The sequence below is a fragment of the Rhipicephalus sanguineus genome, chromosome 2 (assembly GCF_013339695.2).
Source record: "Rhipicephalus sanguineus isolate Rsan-2018 chromosome 2, BIME_Rsan_1.4, whole genome shotgun sequence".
NCBI lineage: Eukaryota > Metazoa > Arthropoda > Arachnida > Ixodida > Ixodidae > Rhipicephalus > Rhipicephalus sanguineus.
In genome coordinates, this window is record NC_051177.1 from 7,950,661 (window position 1) to 7,970,405 (window position 19,745).

A 19,745-nucleotide genomic window follows, 5' to 3' on the forward strand; every position below is an offset into this window, starting at 1 on the left:
AGGTCATGAATCACATCTCGGGCATGGTGAAACAAGGCATTCTACAAACATTCACTACTGTGAACACATCAGCCACATTTTGTAGTTGTATGAGGCACGCTGAGGTTGCTAGCGAATCACGCTGTTGTCATTTTTTTCGGGCGCCCTTTTTTCGTACAGAGGCAGGTACTCACTATGTTCAGTGGCGGGTGCTTGTTATTCAACATAGAAGATATGGCATTTCTATTGGCCTGTAGCTGACTTGAATAGAGCGGTGTTGCAATCAGATGCGCTTCTTGGTGCAGTATGCCACCATGTGCCGCCGGCGTTGCAGCATTGGAATCGCAGTGCAGGCACGTTTCTTGACGTGCATTCAAGGTCATGACGCACGATGACGTAGCTTCTGCCCTTGTGCCATCCCTCCCTGTTCATTTCTAGCACTCATCGGTATGAGAGGAGGGAGAAAGCGCTTAAAGCGTGCGACAGATCGCTACTTGAAGCGCAAGACACAATAAACATCAGTGCTGAGGTCAATCAGTTATTACTTGAAAAGTGGTACAGTACTCCTCTAATGGTTTTATTACTTCTTGTACACCTTCGCGTGATGCAATTAGTCGTATTGCTTAGGCCCTTACTTGCCTAAATGAGGCTACACAAGCAGTTCAAGAAAAGAAGGGCAAATAGCATTCCTACCCATCTTTATGGAAAGAAGGCAGCACCTACAGATGCCTGAACGTAATGTTAAATGGATTAAGTTTCCTTATTGCTTGAACTTGGGAAAATATTTGGTGCATATGTAAAGCGCACACTACTGTCATATTTGGGAATGTCGTACGTGTTAGGTGAACCTGTTGTGCGCATGATCTATATACTGTTAAAGAGTATTCCATTATAGTGTTCTTGTCATTGTCCCGTTCTGCAGTGCTGTTTCACATCAGTGTGTAGCCATTCACTCGCTGGTCAAAACACTACTCTGTTGTTACATTGAAATGTGAGCACTTGAGAAATTGGACTGCACCTTAAACTGCGGCACCATGTATTGACATTGCTTGCGTACACTTAGTTTTGGTAGTGCTCTGCACAATAACAAAATGTACTTGCATCCAAACACTGAGGCGCTGAGGAAGTCAATCGTCATGTTTACAAGTGCTACCACCCGCCACGGAGGTCTAGTGGGTACGTTGCTCGACTGCTTACCCGCAGGTCACGGGATCAAATGCCGGACGTGGTGGCCGCTTTTTCGATGGAGGCGAAAATGCTACAGGCCCATGTACCTAGACGTAGGAGCATGTTAAAGAACCCCGGATAGTTGAAGTTTGCGGAGTCCTCCACTAAGGCATCTCCTATAGTGATGTCATGGTTTTGGGACAAAAAACACTAACATTTGTTATTACGAGTGCCACCACTAAGCGGTGCACTTGCTTATTCATGTTCACGTCACGTATGTTTCTGCTAGCAATCTGTGGGCCTAATATGTTGATGTTGTGAAACAAACAAGCATAGATGGTCATAGCGATTGTTATGCATGTTTGTTTGGTGCAATCAAAGTCAATAATAGTATGCACTGAAAATACTACTATTCAGGAACAATTCAATTATAATCTGAGGCCTTGGTACCATCTCCTTGTAAATACGTGAATTTTTTTCTCAACCAGCACCACGAGCCCCAGATGGCCAGCCAAGAACGGCTGGAAAACCAGCTCTGCCGTCTCACCGAAGACGTGGGCCGGCTGCGCCACGTTCAGCAGCAGCGCCTCGACCAAGAGCGCAGGGCGAACGAATGTACCCAGCGCCTGCTGCAGCAACTTTTGGAGGCCCTGGCCGGTGGGGCTGCACTAGCCACTCGCCCACCTCAGCCTCCTAGCACGTAAATTTTATTGATATATACTGAGTATGTACAGCGCAATGAAACGAAGGCAAGAGAAACACACAAACGACATTGACTGGCACTGACTTCCAACTGAATTATTGAAAAGCATGAAGGCCGCTTTTACGCATGTGCACGTCTTATCAGCAAGTGAAACGAGTCGTGGGTGAGCATACATCTCTCTGTCACTTAGATACACACTTGGCGTGATTACACACTTAATACCGGATTTCCTAATGTGGGCTGCCTCGAAGTGCATTTACACTTGTTGCAGTGATATCCAAGATGTCCGCCTGAATTGTTTTTTTACAAAAAAAAAAAAAAAAACTCTTGTGCTCTGATGTTGAAACGTGGCCCGCCGGCCCAATGTACTGTTTTCCCCAGCTGAGTGGCATCTTGTATACCACGTGAAGCACACAATCAGTGTTACGATGAGCATGCATTTTCGTGCAGGATTTTTTCTTTTCTGTGGTGAGCATAGGGCCAATCTGACCTAACTTACAAGGCGCAGAAAACACCACTTTGACGTCATATCTTTGGGTGATCTTCTTAAGATTGCGATGTGGTGTGAAAGTGTTGTTTTCTGCGCCATGTAAGTTAGGTCAGATTTGCCCTATGCTCACCAAAGAAAAGAAAAAATCCTGCACGAAGAAGCATGCTCATCGTTACAGCGATTGTGTGCCTCACGTGCTATACAAGATGCTACACAGCTGGGGAAAAGAGTACATTGGGCCGATGGGCCACGTTTCAACATCAGAGCACAAGAGTATTTATTTTGTAAAAAAACAATTCAGGCGGACATCTTGCATATCACTGCAACAAGTGTAAATGCACTTCGAGGCAGCCCACATTAGGAAATCCGGTATCAAGTGTGTAATTACGCCAAGTGTGTATCTAAGTGCCAGTGAGATGTATGCTCACCCATGACTCGTTTCAGTTGCTGATAAGATGTGCACATGCGTGAAAGCGGGCTTCATGCTTTTCAATAATTCAGTTGGAAGTCAGTGCCAGTCTGTGTCGTTTGTGTGTTTCTCTTGCCTTCGTTTCATTGCGCTGTACATACTCAGTATATTCAACACATGTACCAACTAGCCCATCAACGGATCCTTGTAGCATAAATTTTACGAAGGAAGGAATTTTTGTCACTTTTTTTTTCTGCGCACACTTGCCCATCTACCACTGACGGTATGAAGCCCCAGTATCTGTAACATACAACAGGGGCCGCATTCACAAAACTCACTTACGAGCAAACTGTCGCGTAAGTCGATTCACGAAGCGAAAAAAACGTCGTAAGAGGCCATCGTTATCACATCGGCCGCTGCGGTAAAGCACGCTGCGACTGTCCAGGAACATGTCGGCGATGGTGATACAGTTGCTATATTTGGTGACGTCACTGAAAAAGGCTCGTAAGTGGATTCACGAAGCAAAAAAACTGCGCAGAAACAGCGTGGCTACGAGAAAATCCCAAGAGTGGTCGGACCACTCTTACGAACAATATGGCTGTTTAGAACATGGAACTGCGGCGGGTGCTTGGGTGCCGTGGCTGATTTTGAGCTAATTCACGGCCATGTAAGGCTGCTTGATGATTGCTGATACGTTTTAATTTATTTCGGCGCTTTGAGTTTCGTGTGTCGTTTTCCTTGTACGCTATGGACAGTATTGACACTCGCAGTCGTCCAATAAGCTGGGAGTCGTAGTAATTAAAGAAGACTATTGGGTGGCAGTGGCGAAAAATTATACATGCACAGGCTTGTGGTTGGATTAAAACCAAAGATCTACATACATGGTCGATGAAGTCGAAAGCGGCGCGGTATTTGTTAAACTTTCTTTTTGTTATGTTGTTGTGTTGCGTCCTACTTCCTCCAATGAGACGTCCAGCGTATGATGATCTACGCAGCATTGGTCGAAATTACGGCCAAAGAGGTTCAGAGGAGCACATCAGCTGCATGCTATTGGAAATAAAATTGAGCGGAACATTTCAGTTAGCCGTTATTACAGCCAATTATATGATTCCACAACATGTCTAGTTGGATTGGCTTTAACTACCCAATAGGCGCGATCTCCGAAATGCAGCTGTCGTTATGCACTTTGGGCCTATCCAGAGCTGGCTCGTACAATGCAAATCACAGCATATTATAGATGTTCGTGGTTATGCATGAAACCACAAACAAATCGAGCTTTTCGACCTTCACTCTTCGGAAACCGAAACGGAACGCGCTTATATGGCACGTATTCAGAAAGAATGGCTCCAGTAATTTGAAATGACATCGTAAATATGTGCGAATGCTCACGATTCGCGAGTATAAACAAACCTTTGCCGAATTCATGTCCCTTTGATTATTAACTGCCATTTACCTTGGCGTGAGAATATCATATAAAGCTGGCTTCACCCACTCATATGGGTATTTTGTGCTCAGAAGCGCCAGCTTGTCCTGGAAATGATCGCGCAGCCAAGGCGAAACCCCTACTGCAGGCTCCTATCGTAGCCGACGACAAACGCAAGCAGACGACGGCTTGGGTGAGAGGCGCAGCTTGTGATTGGTTTGGAAGCAGTGCTCTCTACATCAGGTCATCTTATGACGTTGGCAAAACAATTCTTTCATCGCGCGCTACTGTCGTGTTCGTCATATCTTCCCCCTCGCACATAAGAGAAATTTTTATCTCGCCGTGAAAAACGCGCAAGAGCTTTTTGTGAGTTCTCTTAGCGCTCGCCCCTGCTGCGCAGTTCGCTAAAACAACATGGCGCCGTAAACTTTGTGTGTCGGTGTCGATTTTCGCAAACGCTTGAGTTCCTTCAGCGTTCGACTGGATGTGCTGTGAATACCGCTGCTTTTTCGGTGCGCGCAAGCCGCGTGAAGACCGAGGGCAGTGTCTCTTGGTGTGTGGTGAAGCGCAGCGAAGCCTGTGCCTCGGTGTGTTTAGAAGCGGGGATCGGCGCCTGTGTATCGACGGTAACTGGCACTGGAGGAGCCTGCAATGTGTGTTTGAGTGTCGGTAACAGTTCGTTTGCTTCGCTTTCCTGTGTCTCATCAAGGTGCAGTGCGGCATTTCGAATTGACAGCATTTTGGCACGTTACTTGAGTGATTCCGTGCTCGAACGGTAACGCATGAACTGCGCTCTGTATTTGGTTCTTGCCTCGCCACTGGTTAGCCCGTGCGCTTCTATTTTCTTGTGAGCAGTCCAGGCAAATGCAGTGTTCGCGAGTGAAGCGATGTGCGTTGTGAACAGTGGTGCTGTGTTGACATTTCCAAGACTTGTGAAGAGGCTGTGCCCGTGTGACAGAAGATTAAAAGCGTTGATAACCGTGTTTCGCCCTACGAAGTTGTGATGGTGCTTTATGAGGGCTTTAAGGATTTGGCGCTGGGCTTGGCGTTTTATTGTTTAACTCGTTGCTTCTCCTTTTTGTGATAACCGTAATCCGAACGTCATAACGTGTCGAACCGAAGTCGCGCGCCGAGACATTCTGCGGGTAGATGTGGCTGCTTTGGCAGTGCGCCTTGACTGTTCTCCGGTGAAAACTTGGACTTGTACCTGGCAGCGAAGGCACGTGGACGTCGCACTTCGCTCCGGACAGAACAGACTTCTCACTGGTGCCTCGCCTTGGATGAATTCGTAGACCAGCACCTGCTAAGGACAGGTTTTCGAGTCCATCTGTCCTGTCGTTTTGCACGGCACTGGAGCCTTGACTACAGCGGCCCACGGCGATTTCTCACGCTTCACCAGTGGATGTACACGCCTTGCATTTCTAGGTCAGCGACCAGCTTCCAGTCCACAGACGTGTTTTGCCTGTGGCTGCAGAGCACATTCGATTCCCGATGACGCTGACGGCTGCTAATATCGTTGTGCCATCGGTGAGTTGAACTTGCGCAACTAATTTCGTTGCTATTCGTGTAGTGCTATAACGTACGTTTGTAAGTTTTTCATCCCAGCAGATGTAATGTCACCTCATGTTAAGTTCCAGTACGAAAAATGTACTATTACCGCTTTGTATATACGTATATATTGCCGATATACATGTATTGCAATATGAGCAAGTACACCAGCAGTTTTTATGATTTTGGCTTAAGCAGGATTTTATCTGATTATGAAGAGGAGCCTATCTGTTTACCACGCTTGACAGCTGAGAGAAAAATATTTGATGCGACTTCATTTTCCAGGAGCCATGTAGCACTTTTTCAGGAATTCCTTTTATATTGCAAAATTACTTGTATAGAAGATTACCGCTGTGGCAGTACTATGCTTTACCAGGACATATATATCTTACAGTATGTAAAGCTTCAGTTTGATTCAAATTGAATATAGCATATGATAGCTTTGACTAAGTGATAGGTTTTGTGTTACTGCCAAATATGTATTAGGAGCGCTTTCAATGATGGTTTTTTTTAATATATTCTTTTTGGCCTCTTCACAGACCGCAAACTTTCGTAAGGTCCTGGGATCCATCGATTGCAAGCACTGGCAAATCAAGCCACCTTTTGACTTGGAGCACCTGTACAGAAATAGGAAGGACCTGTGCTCCCTAAATGTACAAATCTTTTGCAACGGTGGGGTTGTCATCATCCAGCCGACCTCAAAGGGGCCTGGAAGCACTCATGGCAGCCTCATCTGGATGAACTTTGCTGTGCCTGGGAGCTTCAAGGTCAGAAAACTGCCTAATGGCTGGTTGCTAGGTTGGTTTTTTTTAAGTACAGATGGCACAGTAAACACTGGTTAATGTACGCACCTTCACAACCCAATCATTGTTACTACAGTGGATGCTTGTATTATTTTCACACAGCGATGCTAATTGGATACTTAAGAAGAAGCAAACTATGATAGAATTGACAATATCGAAAGTGTAAAGTCTGCAGCTTATGAATTTTACTCCATGCATGTGAGACTAGAAAGTTGTGCTTTTGAAATAGCACTAATACCTTTATTGCTTGTTGAGCTCTTGTGCTTGTGACTCGCTCAATGTTACAAGTGCTATGCATCGAAATAGCAAGTGGCTGAAAATCGCCTGGCTATTCGCAACATGCAGGGAGAAAGAGCTCTAGTTCCAGCCTCAGGCAACACAGGAGCAGTAAATGCGCATTTTACCTGCCATAGCTCATCTTTTTTTTAATGTTGTGGCACGTTGTATTTCTGCCGCACATGTTCTCAGCACAATTGCACAGTACACGTTTGTTGATCTCTGAAGGTGACTCTCGCTATGCCTGAGTGCCAAGGGTGCTCACCCTGGCTGGCCCAGCTGAGCAGCAGTGCAGTGCAGCCCCCACCTATGCAAGACAAGTCATACAGTGCACCTTTGGTGTTCTGAGCAGGACACAGCATATCCGTCCGGCATGGCATTGACATCAATAATAATGATGGTGAGTGTTTGTGGAAGCCATAAGAGCCCATTAACATGCATTTGTGGATTATGAGTGTGTTTGTTGCTCACAAGCGTTTCTCCTAATCAAGTGCATTTTTTTTTCAAAGTGTACTTTTGTTAGGAAAAACGGTATTGAGCAACAAAAACACACATATTCCGCAAATGCTTTGCGCTTTCTAGTCTTCAAAATTACTTCTGCACACTGTATGATGAGGTGGCTATGTTAGGTAACTTTAAAGTGATGAACATTAGCTGTTGTCTTGTAACATAGCAATACATGAGTACACTGTAAGAAAAAAATCGAGTATTTGGAAGTATTTCTGCCACACCATAATAATTGTAATCTTGCTTGCTCACGTTTCTTTTTTTTTGAAAACCCGGCTCTTGGCACTTTCCTATCAAGAATGCTATGTCACTCTGATAACACGCGCGTCATTCGTGACCGGGAAGTACCCGGACCGTGGTGATAACGCGAGGAAAGTACGTGAGGTGGATGACGACTATAGTTGTGGAGCTGGAATACTCCCCTAATACTTGATTTTTTCTTAGAGTGCAGCATAGTAAACTCACTTTTAGTCGGCTTCTTGCTCTTAGTGTAAAGTCGAAATAGAAGATACTTTATTGGCTGATCTCTCACTATTAGGCAGAAGTTTGTTGCCTTCAAAATTAACATCGTAGGTATACATTTATATAATAAAACATTTTTTCAAGGTCTTCATTGTTGGTGGCTCTATGTTCAGACCTTTTTTCTTGTTTTTTATTATTTTTTCATACTTGTCATCGGCTTCTGAAAATACGACAGCTAGAGTTTTTAGCACATATCAGCTGTCCATTTTTACACATAGCACGGTTGTAACAATCATTTGTATTTTTCTATGTCCCAGCAGTGTCATGGGATCAGGTGCCCCACTGTCATGTATTTGTACACTGTATCTCGGACAAAACGCACAAGGCCAACAAGTAGAGAGCGACTACCAGTGACTGTGTCCTGCTGTTCAAAGTGCACGTCAACAGACAGAATGCATTGTAATAGCTGGAACAGTTTGAATTGTATCATGAGAATCTGCACAGCTGCAGTTTAATTGTTGAGCAGTACATCATTCAGCAATTGCTTGCACTTGAGGATTCAAAATTAATTAAATTCTGCATTTATTATACCAAACCTTGACATTATTGTAAAGCACACTGCAGTGGTGATGTGCAAATTAATTTCGGCTACCTTGAATTTTTAACATTCATGTAAATCAAAGTGCATGTGTGTCTCTGCATTTCACTGCCATTAGAAACAGCAGCCATGGTCGGCAACCAAAACCGTGTTTTCCTGTTTGGTAGTGCAAGAATGAAACCATTGAAGCGAGTAATTTTGCACTTGGTCGATATAGTCGTTCACGATGCACGCATTAGTATAGCACAAATGATTTTATGTATATATAAGTTCTGGAAAGTTCTTCTCCACGGATTATTTAAATGAAAGAGGAGCGTCACTATTCCTAGTATGTCCAACAGCCTTTAGCACCTGTGTAATGTAATCCCATCGCCTGTACGTCCTCTTCAACAGTCAACCTCTCTGCATGTACTGTGTAAGTTTAATTTTTTTTATATAGTCTTTGCTGCCATAGGTTTCTACATATTGTACTTGTATACTCTGCAAATAGTTTATCATCTATGCAGCTTTGCTCATATTACTGCTGAAAGTAGTTATTGCTTTTTGTAGGGTGACTACAGCATGCATTTACTTATGCTTTTTGATGCATCTGTACAATGGTTTAGCCTGAAGAGGGCTGCTGGTGTGCTAATCTTGAAACTGGCGACGTCGAACAAATTTGAAGGCTGATAACCATTACTACTATTTCAGAGAAGCTGTGATAGCTCCATGAAAATGTATTTAAGATTCTGTAAACTGTGCCAGGTAAATGTTCTTAAATTCTTTTATTGTTGTCTATGTTTTATGCACCTGAAACATCATTACTTTGTCGTGGCCGATTATAAATTGTTATTCTACACATTTTTGCTGATAAACATTGCAGCCTAGGCCAGCAGCAAGATATACATGCAAGGCACTGAAGCTTCACATCACATGCCTTGCACAGCAGTGCACTAAAGTTTTTTTCGAGCGGAATGAGAGACTGCTATACAGCAGTCTCTCATTCGAAGGAAGTCGGCACATGTGCACACTTTGAAACCTTTTTGAGGAGTGTTTTCAGGAGAAGCAATAGGGTCTTGCCTTGTCAACAGCATTATTTGTACCGAGGAGCTTAGTAACAGCGAAATGTTTTATTTATGTATTGTCCAGAATTTCTCCGAGCTGTGCGAATTTTTCAGCCCACGTCACCTAACATGGCTTGTGTTGTTAATGTGCCGAACTATGTCAATAAACTACGTGTCATCTTGTAAACAGGTACCAAAATGTGATGCATTGTGCTTTTCCTTGGCATCACATTATCAAGGGCTCTTTTCTTATATATCGTTGTCGGCTGCCGTCAGGAAAATGTATAAAAATTGCTTGTGAGTGGACAGCAGCAGAAACTATCCATCAAATTGTTCCAAGTGGGTTCGAGAAATGCCCAGTTGGCACATAAGAGTGGTGAGAGATTTTTCTCCTAAGTTCCTGCCTTGAAACCTCATGTGCTCAAGAGTGAGTGTATCAGCATTCTAGTTTTATAGCAGTTCATCCTATTACCTACACCTTAATGTATGTATGTATGTATGTATGTATGTATGTATGTATGTATGTATGTATGTATGTATGTATGTATGTATGTATGTATGTATGTATGTATGTTTTAAACAAAAGCTTACGTTTTTTGTTTAGTGTAACTTTTATAACGAATTTTGCAACTTGCTTTCTAGTTCTCTTTTTTCTGTCTCATTTTCATTTCTCAAGTATGTTTCCTACTGCGCAAAAATGAATGTAACCTTACATAAAATGTCTGCATTCAAACAAGGTGTTTCATTTTACAACGTACAGTTCTGAGCAAGAAGTTGGAAACTATGCAACCAACCAGCAAAAATAAGTTTATAGGACAGCTACTCTGTGTAACATTGCTTCTACACATTGCGTTTTTCGAATATGCACAATAGGCTAGTCTACTTCAAACAGCATAGCCAAGCTTTCACCCGTGACTGTAATACCTTTACATATGTGCGTGGTATTTCTACGTATTGTCATACGTGTTGCCAATTACTATGAAGGGCACAAAACTAGTCAAGCTAAATACGCGGATTTTTGTCTGTCCACCTGTCATCTATACTGTAACTGCTGTTGATAAAGAATAAACTCGCGTTTAAAATTTTCATGTGCTTACCAAGAGAAAAGTAGCCCTTTATGACGCAAATGAATTTGCCGTAATCTTTTCCGAGGCCTACTGTTTTGCCCTCTCCTCAGAACTCGATAGCCTGCTGGAGTTCTTTATAACTACTGACAGAGGCATTACACGGAGCTGCGCAACACGACAGAGACCGAGAGAGAAGACACAAACACATCACTGTGTTTGTGCCTTTTCTCTCTGTCCCTGTCGTTTTGCGCTGCTGCGTGTAATTAATCCTACCCAACTAGCACGGAAACGTGTTCCGACAAAGGCAGTCATCTTGGCCGCAAGCAGTTTGGCCGCCGCGTGTCTCTTGATGTTCTTGAAAACACCGTGATGTCTGACCGGCGCTCGAATAGCCAGAGTCGTGAAAAGTAATGAATGGGCATGATAAATGTGTTTCGGGACTGGGCGCTCTTGCGATAGTAGTGGTTAGAGCAAAAAAAAAAAAAAAAGATACTCTTATTTCTGTGATCCGTGAGGGAACACGACGCAGCGTTTTTGGGTCTAAAGAGGAGTGAAAATGAGAGCGGAAAGGACACCTTCTGAAGAAAAGAGTGCCCGCAACACGTAACCCCAGGCCGTGCTATCCGTTTTTCCATAAAAAAAATACGTGGGTGCTTGGCGACACTGCGAATCGAACCCAGTACCGCCCGCATTGTAGTCGGACGCTGTAACGACTCGACCACCGCTGCAGTGTTTCAGAAGGGAGCTGGCCACTGTAACACTTACTTCACTGTGTGTTTATATATATATATATATATATATATATATATATCTTTCCCTCGAATGAAGCCTAATGCAAAGCGTCCGTTGAAAGTCGATCGGAAAAAAGAAAAAAAAACTCGGTATCCTAATGCATTCGCGTAAGGTGACTCGAAGGTTAAAGCCATCAATGGTGCGGTCTTGTACGCGTTACAAAATAAACACGGAGGCGTGGCAGTACATCCAGCCCCACGCGAATGGCCCATTTGAACCGCGACAGACGTCACGGCTCTGCATTGACCAATCGCGTGCGGTCACGTGCGGCTGGACGTACTGCCACGCCTCCGTGTTTATTTTGTAACGCGTACAAGATCGCACCACAAGTGTGGCTATATTACCATGCACTTTGTATCGAGTGCGACATCACTAATAAACTATCGCTAATTGACTGTCACTAATGTCACTTTCACTAAGTGAATATTCAACTTGCCTCGATTATCGTCATTTAAATAAACATTCACTAAACAAATCACTACCCACTTAATTTGCTTCGATTCTCATATATAAGCACAATCACACTTTCACTCGCTTTTGTATGGCTTTTGCTTCCATATACGTTAGTGAGTAACGCGAACGCCGTCTTTTTTTTTCTTTTTGTTAATCGTGCGAACGCGCAGCACGCGCACTCTGTGAATCCAGGCGCACGTGTAGACAACTGAACGCCGCTTCTGTTATGTTTGCTCACGCAAACTCCCAAAGGATGAAGGGACTGCGCCGTGTTTTCTGAAAAGCATTAGCACGTAGAAACCTCCCGACGATTCTTCCTCGTTTTACGCGTTCACTTATCTAAGCGTATACGATTGCTCTCGCATTCCGGCCCTGTCAAAAATTGAACCTGCGGCTTTACGCTCATGATACCTTTCTTACTGCTGCTTTATATTTCTGTACAGTTATCCGTAGGCTTAAAAGCCACTCCTATGTCTGGTACTGAGATCTTTGTAAGAAATGCAACATTTTACGTATAGCAACAAAACACCCTAATGACAACCACCATACCGTGCTCGAACATGCCTGATTAGTTGAGTGGCAGCGCAGCTTCATGAAAATGTAATTAAACTGGTTGTGGTAAACAGGGTGGGGGGGGACGTTTCGGTCACATCTTCAAACCTTCAATATTTCAATTTATGCGCGGTTTATAGATGCGGTGCATCTGGAGCGTTGTTCGCCTGCATTTGAAGAGATAGCACACGGAATATTAACGCCATCGAGCAACTAGATTTTCGTTAGCTATGGTCATCGATGAAACGCGAGCGCTTGGCTTCGCGCAAGACTCAAGGACGTCTGCTGCAACACGGCAACGCGTAAGCGCTGTAGCAGACGCCCGGAACTGGAAGCTGAGATGCAGCGAAAATACATTCGCTATCATCGTATACCCTCGATGCTAGACGCTTCGCGTGCAGCCTTACTATCACCTGCGCGCACTTCTTCCTTTCCTTGTCGTTTCATCGGCTTTCGCGTTGCCTCCTTGCCCTCAAAAGTGGCGAGTAAGTTAAATTCGTACCATTGCTATCGTAATCCCTCGAGATACGAGAATTCTTGGCTAAGAAATTGCGTAGGAAAGAGAAAGCTTTGTGAATTCGGCCCCTGTTCTTTATGTCACCATTTCATTAAGGCACAACGGCAACATTTCAGTAATGCCCAGCAGGAGTGTCCAAACTGCAATGCTGTACCACCAGCTGACAGTGGACGGCAAATTTAAAGGTGTCTCATTGTTCTAATTCTACGTTACTCATGATGCCTCATGGCAAGTCTTTTGCATTTTAATCCTGTCTCACGAAATGGCAACATTGCTTTCTTCAGTGCAATGTCTTCATAGGCTAAATGTGTAAGAAGCGTCGCACACAAAAAAAAATCTTGTGACAAAAATTCCTTCCTTGTGTTCCTTCCCTGCATTCATCTAGTCTCATCTATGTAGTGTGTTGAGGCAGGAAAGTGAGATTGTTTTTTATATTTTGTTCATTCTGTGTAGTTTGACGACTTCATAACTTGTCCCTTGCGTCACATTAACTCGGCGCATGGTGAATGCATGTTTTCTTTGTTTTCATTGTATGCTTTTTTGTTTTTGATTAACACAATGTTATGGGAGTTGCACATGCCTTCTCTTTTACTGTGACATGTGTATTTTTGGATACAGGTTGTGATCCCTTTAGTGTTTTTTTATGTGGTTCACTTTGAATGTAGCCTTTATGTGCAATATTGCTCATTTATAAAAAATGTGCACTCAGTGCTTACTTTTGCATGTGGAGGCGCAATCATTTCTGCCAGTAAAGAATAGTTTGTATGCATTTAAATTCTAATTAAGGTGACTTCTAGATGAGCAACTTTCATGAAAATATGTACCTTGCTAGTGGCAATACACAATAGACTTAAGAAACATTGTGTGACGTTGTGCAATATCAACAAAGCATGCCTTCGCACTTTGTCTTCGGGAGGGAGGTCATGGCAATGTGATATGCTGTATGCTTCTCTTTCGGGAGGGAAGCAGTCTTGGGCAGTAACTAGTTACTAGTAACGCGTTACCGGTAACTAGTTACTTTTTTCAGTAACTTGTAACTGTAACTAGTTACTTTTAAGTTAGAGGAACTTGTAACTGGTGCACTGTTACTTTTTTACACGGTAACTGTAACGTGAAATACCGTTACAGTTACTTCCGTATTTATAAAAAAATTATCGAACTGCAACGCTCGTAAGGGTTTACATTAAACGCTTTCCACTTTTTCGAACTTCTTTCTTCACCATATCCTGTATACACCTTTCAACTTTCCACAATAGGGCTACCCTCGCCGGTTAGGAGAGGAGCTTGCTATTATCTTCCCTGAAGAAGGCCGAGGTCTGAGGTTGGTCTTTAACGCAACTTCAAGTTTACTTGTAAACTAGATATCGCAAATCAATCATGTTGCAATTGAACAGCTTGCTAAGGTCACGTCTGTTTTTTTTTTCGGAATATATATAATTTTGTCACTTGAGCTTGTAGCTCTGTTCTTGGTGTACCGGAGCCTTAGGACGCCTAGTTTATAGTCTCCTTCGTCCGTGAATCCGATCTAATCCTGTTTGGCAGGCGGCTAGAAAGGTGGAGCGCGCGAAGCGGCTTAGAGCCAGCAATACTGTGAACTAGCGAAGCAATTTTTTTAAAACCTCTTTGGAACTGATTGTAAATGGTTTGCTCTGACATAACAAAACAATTATTAACAATACGACATAGACGTTTCGCCTTCTGTGGAGGTGGCATCCTCAGGTTGTTGCAAGCCCACGCGTCGCGGCGAATGTACCACGATTCCAGGAGTGTTCTTCCCACCTACCTTCGTTCACAAGCCAGCGTCGTCCCATTGTTTAGGTCAAAACTATGCGCTGTTGTTCAGCGGTGGTGAGCAAGCCCCATCGTAGAACGCGTTGCATGGCTTGCTTCAGCAATATCCCGTTTTTCCTGCCTGTTTCGATGTAAGTCACGTGGCAATCCCCACATTGTACGTTTAGATGACACCGCTCTGATTGGCTCTGATCTTCCGCAGGTGTATGGTCTTTAGGTTTCGCGCGAACACATGTCTCAATGTATAACGGGGCTTAAAAACGGTTTGTATGCCCAGCGGACGCAGAGCTCTCCGGACAGGGTCTGATACACCTTGAACACAGGGAATATGCACAATCGACGTTGTCTTCAGTCCTGACGCACTCCCTGCTCCTCTTCGCATGCATTTCTGGGCATCGTTAATAAACGCCGTAGTATACTGCCGTTGTTCCAGAGCATCAAGCACGTTTTCCTGTTCTAGTATCCAAGAGCATTTATTGATGCGACAGATTGAGGCGTACACAACGATTGCTTGTGTTGGGCCCCCTTTTTACAGGTTTCCTTCGTCTAGGGTTTTACCACATGCAATTATGACTACCCACACGCCTTCGCACATTTTGATTAAATAAACACTATAATTTGTTTTGTGATCTAGTACTTACTTTATACAGTAACGGAAAAGTAACAGCGTTACTTTTTCACAGTAACTGTAACTGTAACACGTTACTTTTGGAAACTCTGTAACTGTGACTGTAACAGAGTTACTTTTTTGGCTTAGGTAACTGTAACACTGTTACTTTTTACTGGTAACTAGCCCATGACTGGAGGGAAGTCATGGCAATGTGATATGCTGTATGCTTCTCTGCATTGCAGGAATGAGATGTTTCGAGTACTCTTACTGTTTGACGTAGGAGATACAGCCGTGACCACATACTGGTGGTAGGACACTGTTACGTAAAGTCAACTTAACAGTGTTTTTTTAATAGATTACTGTCAATTACTCATGTACTGTGATGCATGCAAACATTTGGACGTTTTTTTTGTGTGCTCTGTCATCAGCTGCATGAAAGGAACAACCAGTGAAACTTTATCTGCCATTAGTGGTGTATTATTACAAGCAAACGCGGTTCATGGTATCGTGTTCTACAGCTACTGTTCTTACAAGATGTACCATACTGTGTGACATCCAGTGCAGCTTCCATACAGTAGTTAGATTATTGTATAAACAGAATGTGTTGCTTGAATGAATTGTTCGAGGAAAAAAAAGGAATGAATATTTATGCAAGAAATAAAACATCAACTTTGAGGGCTTTTATTTGCGCATATGATGCTGGCTTGCATTGTACAAACTGTGCAGACATATTACACAGCTCTTTTTACAAGTACGGACAGGTTGTGTGCATTCATCAACAGTGAAATATTTGCTTTTGTCACGCAATTAGGGTGCACGTACCGGAGTTCCTCGTTTGCAGGGTTTGTACGGGAAGTATTGGAAGCAGCACAAGCATCAAAACGAAATTTAATATCTGGACACACCCTGTGTACATGCTATGACTGCTACTACACTTGCATCTAGTACTTGTGCTGTAACTAGAAAATTCCAAGTTACTGAGTACCGTTCTTCCAGTACAGGCACTTTACGTTCACATTATGCTCATTGGTAATTTCACTTTTCTGCATATGACTGCACTTCAAGTGAGGCATGTTCTCTGGCATGGCAGATAATGAATTTCAACAGCATTTCTGTCTCTTGAACACTGTGCGATGGTTGTGTGGTCAACTGACATAGGAACTGGAAGTGGAGTGAACGACGACACTTCTAAAGGAGCGGAAGGTGTTGTGTGCGTTGCATTTTTGTGCGATCGGAGGCTTCAATGCTTCCATAGGGAGTGAAAAGACAAACAGGAATGGATGTCAATGAGCACTACAAAACGACAGCATACAGCTATCTCAGGCGGGCAAAAGAAATGCAGAACATACCTACAGGCAGAACAAGTTGTTCGCCATCTCATTCACAGCAGCGAAAATTCTAACAGCTACGTCACAATCGCTCGAATGCCAAGACAAAGGAGAGACCTTTCATATGTAAAAAAACAACAACATGGTTGCATTTCAGTGGATATTACAGGGCAATGGCACATACTCGACAGCAGCAGCAGCATCAAAGGGGCTACATTTAGTTACTGTGTATGATGCTGTGTTCAGGCTCCAAGCAATGAATACTTTCGAATGTAAAAAAAAAGTGACATTGCAGTGCATGCTATGCAACACAATTCAGCCACATTGCTTCACCCATTACACAGTTGTGAAAAGAAGTCGCCAGACAAAATATTGGCGCGTAAAAAACAACACAGCTTTTATCCCACCCTCAGCAGCAAGCTTAACACATGAAATGTTGTATGGATATGACCATGCTCCAGTGCAGTGTATGATCATATTTTTGTTCTACACTGGCTTTTCTGCAAGAATGCATATGTTCTCTTTTCATCACAATTCTTGTACCACGCCTGAAAGAGGTCACACATCAGCGCAGTAATAATATGTGTAAATCAATTATTTGACATCTCTTAAATACACACTACTCCAACTGCTGCATTACGCATCTACCAACGATGCTGTTGGCGTTGCAACCGCCGGCGCACCCTCCTCAAGTACTCGTAGTGCTGCGCACGGGTGGTGCCAAAGCGCGCAATGACACCGTCCCGTACTGCGCGCCCTCTTAAATAATAGCTTCTTGTGGCCCTGTTTCGGGTCAAACCCTGTGGGATGGGGGACCCGTTAGAATCTTCGCTGCTGGTGCTGCTGCTGCTGCTGCTGCTGAAAAAGTCTTCAATGCCTTCAAACTCATCAATCGGCTCAGTGGCCCCCTCACCTAAGCATAGATTGTGAAGGGAAGCACATGCTGCAATAATGTCAGCAGCACGCTCTGGCTCGTGGTGGAGGGTGCGGTAACGCTGCAAGCACCGGAAGCGGGCTTCAAGCATGGCAATGCACCGCTCCACAGTGGAGAGCATGGTGATGTGCTCAGCGTTGAACCTGCCTTCGGCACTGTGCTCGGAAGGATCGCCAGAGACCGGGATAAGGAGCCACGGCTCCAATGGGTAGCCACTGTCACCTGCACAAAGACGGAAATAGTGTACTATGCTACGTATACCCATGTAGCATAACGTTAGTCGTCAACATCAGAGGCCATAATGTTACATCACTGCTGCAACACTTGTCGAGACCCTTAGTGCAGTGCTCTATTCATTTGTTCTGATCACTTGGTCCACATCCTTCTAAAAAGAAGTCGCACAGTGATTGCACTACTACTTTTTTTTTAACCTTCGGGCAGGACCCAGGGGCGTCTCAAAATTTTTTAACACAACTTCTCCCGTGAGGAAAACGTTTTAATCTCACCAAGCAGATATTCGCCTGGCTCTGCAATGCGCCCCGCCAGGAACCGTCGGCGCAGCCAGGTCGTCTGCCAGACGAACGAGTCATGGTCTGACCCCGGTCGCATAGGGTCGATGGCCAGGATCCGCATCGCCACATCGCAGATCTGGGAAAGCGTGCGCGGCGAAAGCCCATTGTTAGCAAGCAAACACAACAAAAGATGCAGGCGCGGGCGCAGTAAAACGAAAGGCAAACAAGCCGGAGGTTAACTCACGATCATAACGTTGAGGGCGTAGAAGTGCTTCCTGCACATGAACGAAGCCTTGCGGGGTCCCTTGGGCGCCTTGATGCCGATGAGGGTGCCGTCGATGCAGCCGATCACTCCCGGAATGGCGCCGACCCGAAGGAAGCCTTCTTTCACGGCCGCCTTTTCTTCGGTCGTCGTCGGGAAGCGCACCCACCCACTTCGCGCGCCCACTTTCACTATAGCTTGAGCGACGCGTTCGACGCATTCGCTCACAGTCGACTGCGCCATGTGAATCGTCTCGCTCCCGACGGAACCTTGGAAGCTCCCGGTCGCAAAGAAACGCAGCGCACACATCTTTTGTTCCACTGAGAGCCGCGTCGCTCGCACCCCTTCCAGTTCCTCGGCCAGTTGACCACACAACCATCGCACAGTTTCCTTCGAGAGTCGAAAATGCCGCCGAAATTCGTCATCTGTCATGTCAAACGCATCGTCGGGCTCGCGTTGTTGTCGCCGGCGTCGCATGAGCGCAACCGCCATCCCGATCAGCGGAGCCGCCATTTTCGATGCCTTTCCGAACGACCCGCTCTCTGGCGATGCTAAAAACTATGCCTTTTCTCTCTGCATAATGAGTGTGTAAACGTCATTTTGACGTGACGCTTTTTTATGGTTGTTTGATTGACAAATAACATGGCCTCCCTTCGACCAATCGGAGACGACTAATGGCGGCGAAAAGCATAGAAAAAGGAATAGAAGCGTTCCGCGATAGCACCCCAGCGTCAGCAGATGTTCGCGATGCCAGGTTCGTTGGTTCCTCACGTCATGGCCTCCGAGATTAGCCGGCTGTGCGCCGTTGAACGGCGCCCCGCCGGGTAATCTCGGAGGCCATGCTCACGTTACGTTTACGCGAAAACCGAGCACTCATACTCCCACTCGCGCGCCGTGCCGGCCGCGCTGCGCTGACTTGACGCATGCGCAGTTGACCACGCCCGGCGTCCCTTCGTTGCCTTCGGCACGAAGAACGAAGAAACACAGACACCGTGAAGTCAAGGTCTTTGGGTACGCTGTTCTTTGGGTAACGTCGCCGGCGCGGAATGCAGCATGTCGCATCTCGCGCCGGCTGCAGCAGCGGCGCGGCGCGCCGACGGACGCCGGAAGCGCCGGCCTTTGTGCTGTGCGTTTGAATAGCGTAGTGTCGCTGTGCCGAGCGTGCACATGCATCGACGTTACGTCGAACTATAGAGTTTCTTAGACACCGGAGTGCTAATGTCTGCCTTAGTGAATTGTATCGTTCGAGATTCTGTTCGATAAGATAATCATTTAAAAAAGTGACGTGACGCAGTGACCCTTTTAAGCAATGCCTCAACCCGTTTCATATACCGCAAGGATTCTGTGCCCTCTACATGAACAGCACTTATCGAAAAATGCAGTCGAACACGCATATATGTCGAACCACACAAATTGTTGTGCATGTCACAGTTGTAAAATTCCATGCAAATATGTTGGGCTAGTGCACGCAAATATAGTGCTCCTCTTGACTGCACATTCGATATATCGAACGCGATGC

The 19,745-nt window shown here is 44.8% G+C and overlaps 1 protein-coding gene across 1 annotated transcript; it reads right to left on the reverse strand.

Moving 5' to 3' along the window:
* Positions 1–17,162: 17,162 nt before the first annotated feature.
* Positions 17,163–18,718, reverse strand: LOC119381038 (putative nuclease HARBI1). Its single transcript, XM_037649028.1, has 3 exons — positions 18,209–18,718; positions 17,959–18,100; positions 17,163–17,674 (listed from the first exon to the last, which is right to left on the reverse strand). The coding sequence occupies exons 1-3, from the start codon at positions 18,716–18,718 to the stop codon at positions 17,163–17,165; spliced, it is 1,164 nt and encodes a 387-aa protein (XP_037504956.1).
* Positions 18,719–19,745: the final 1,027 nt, after the last annotated feature.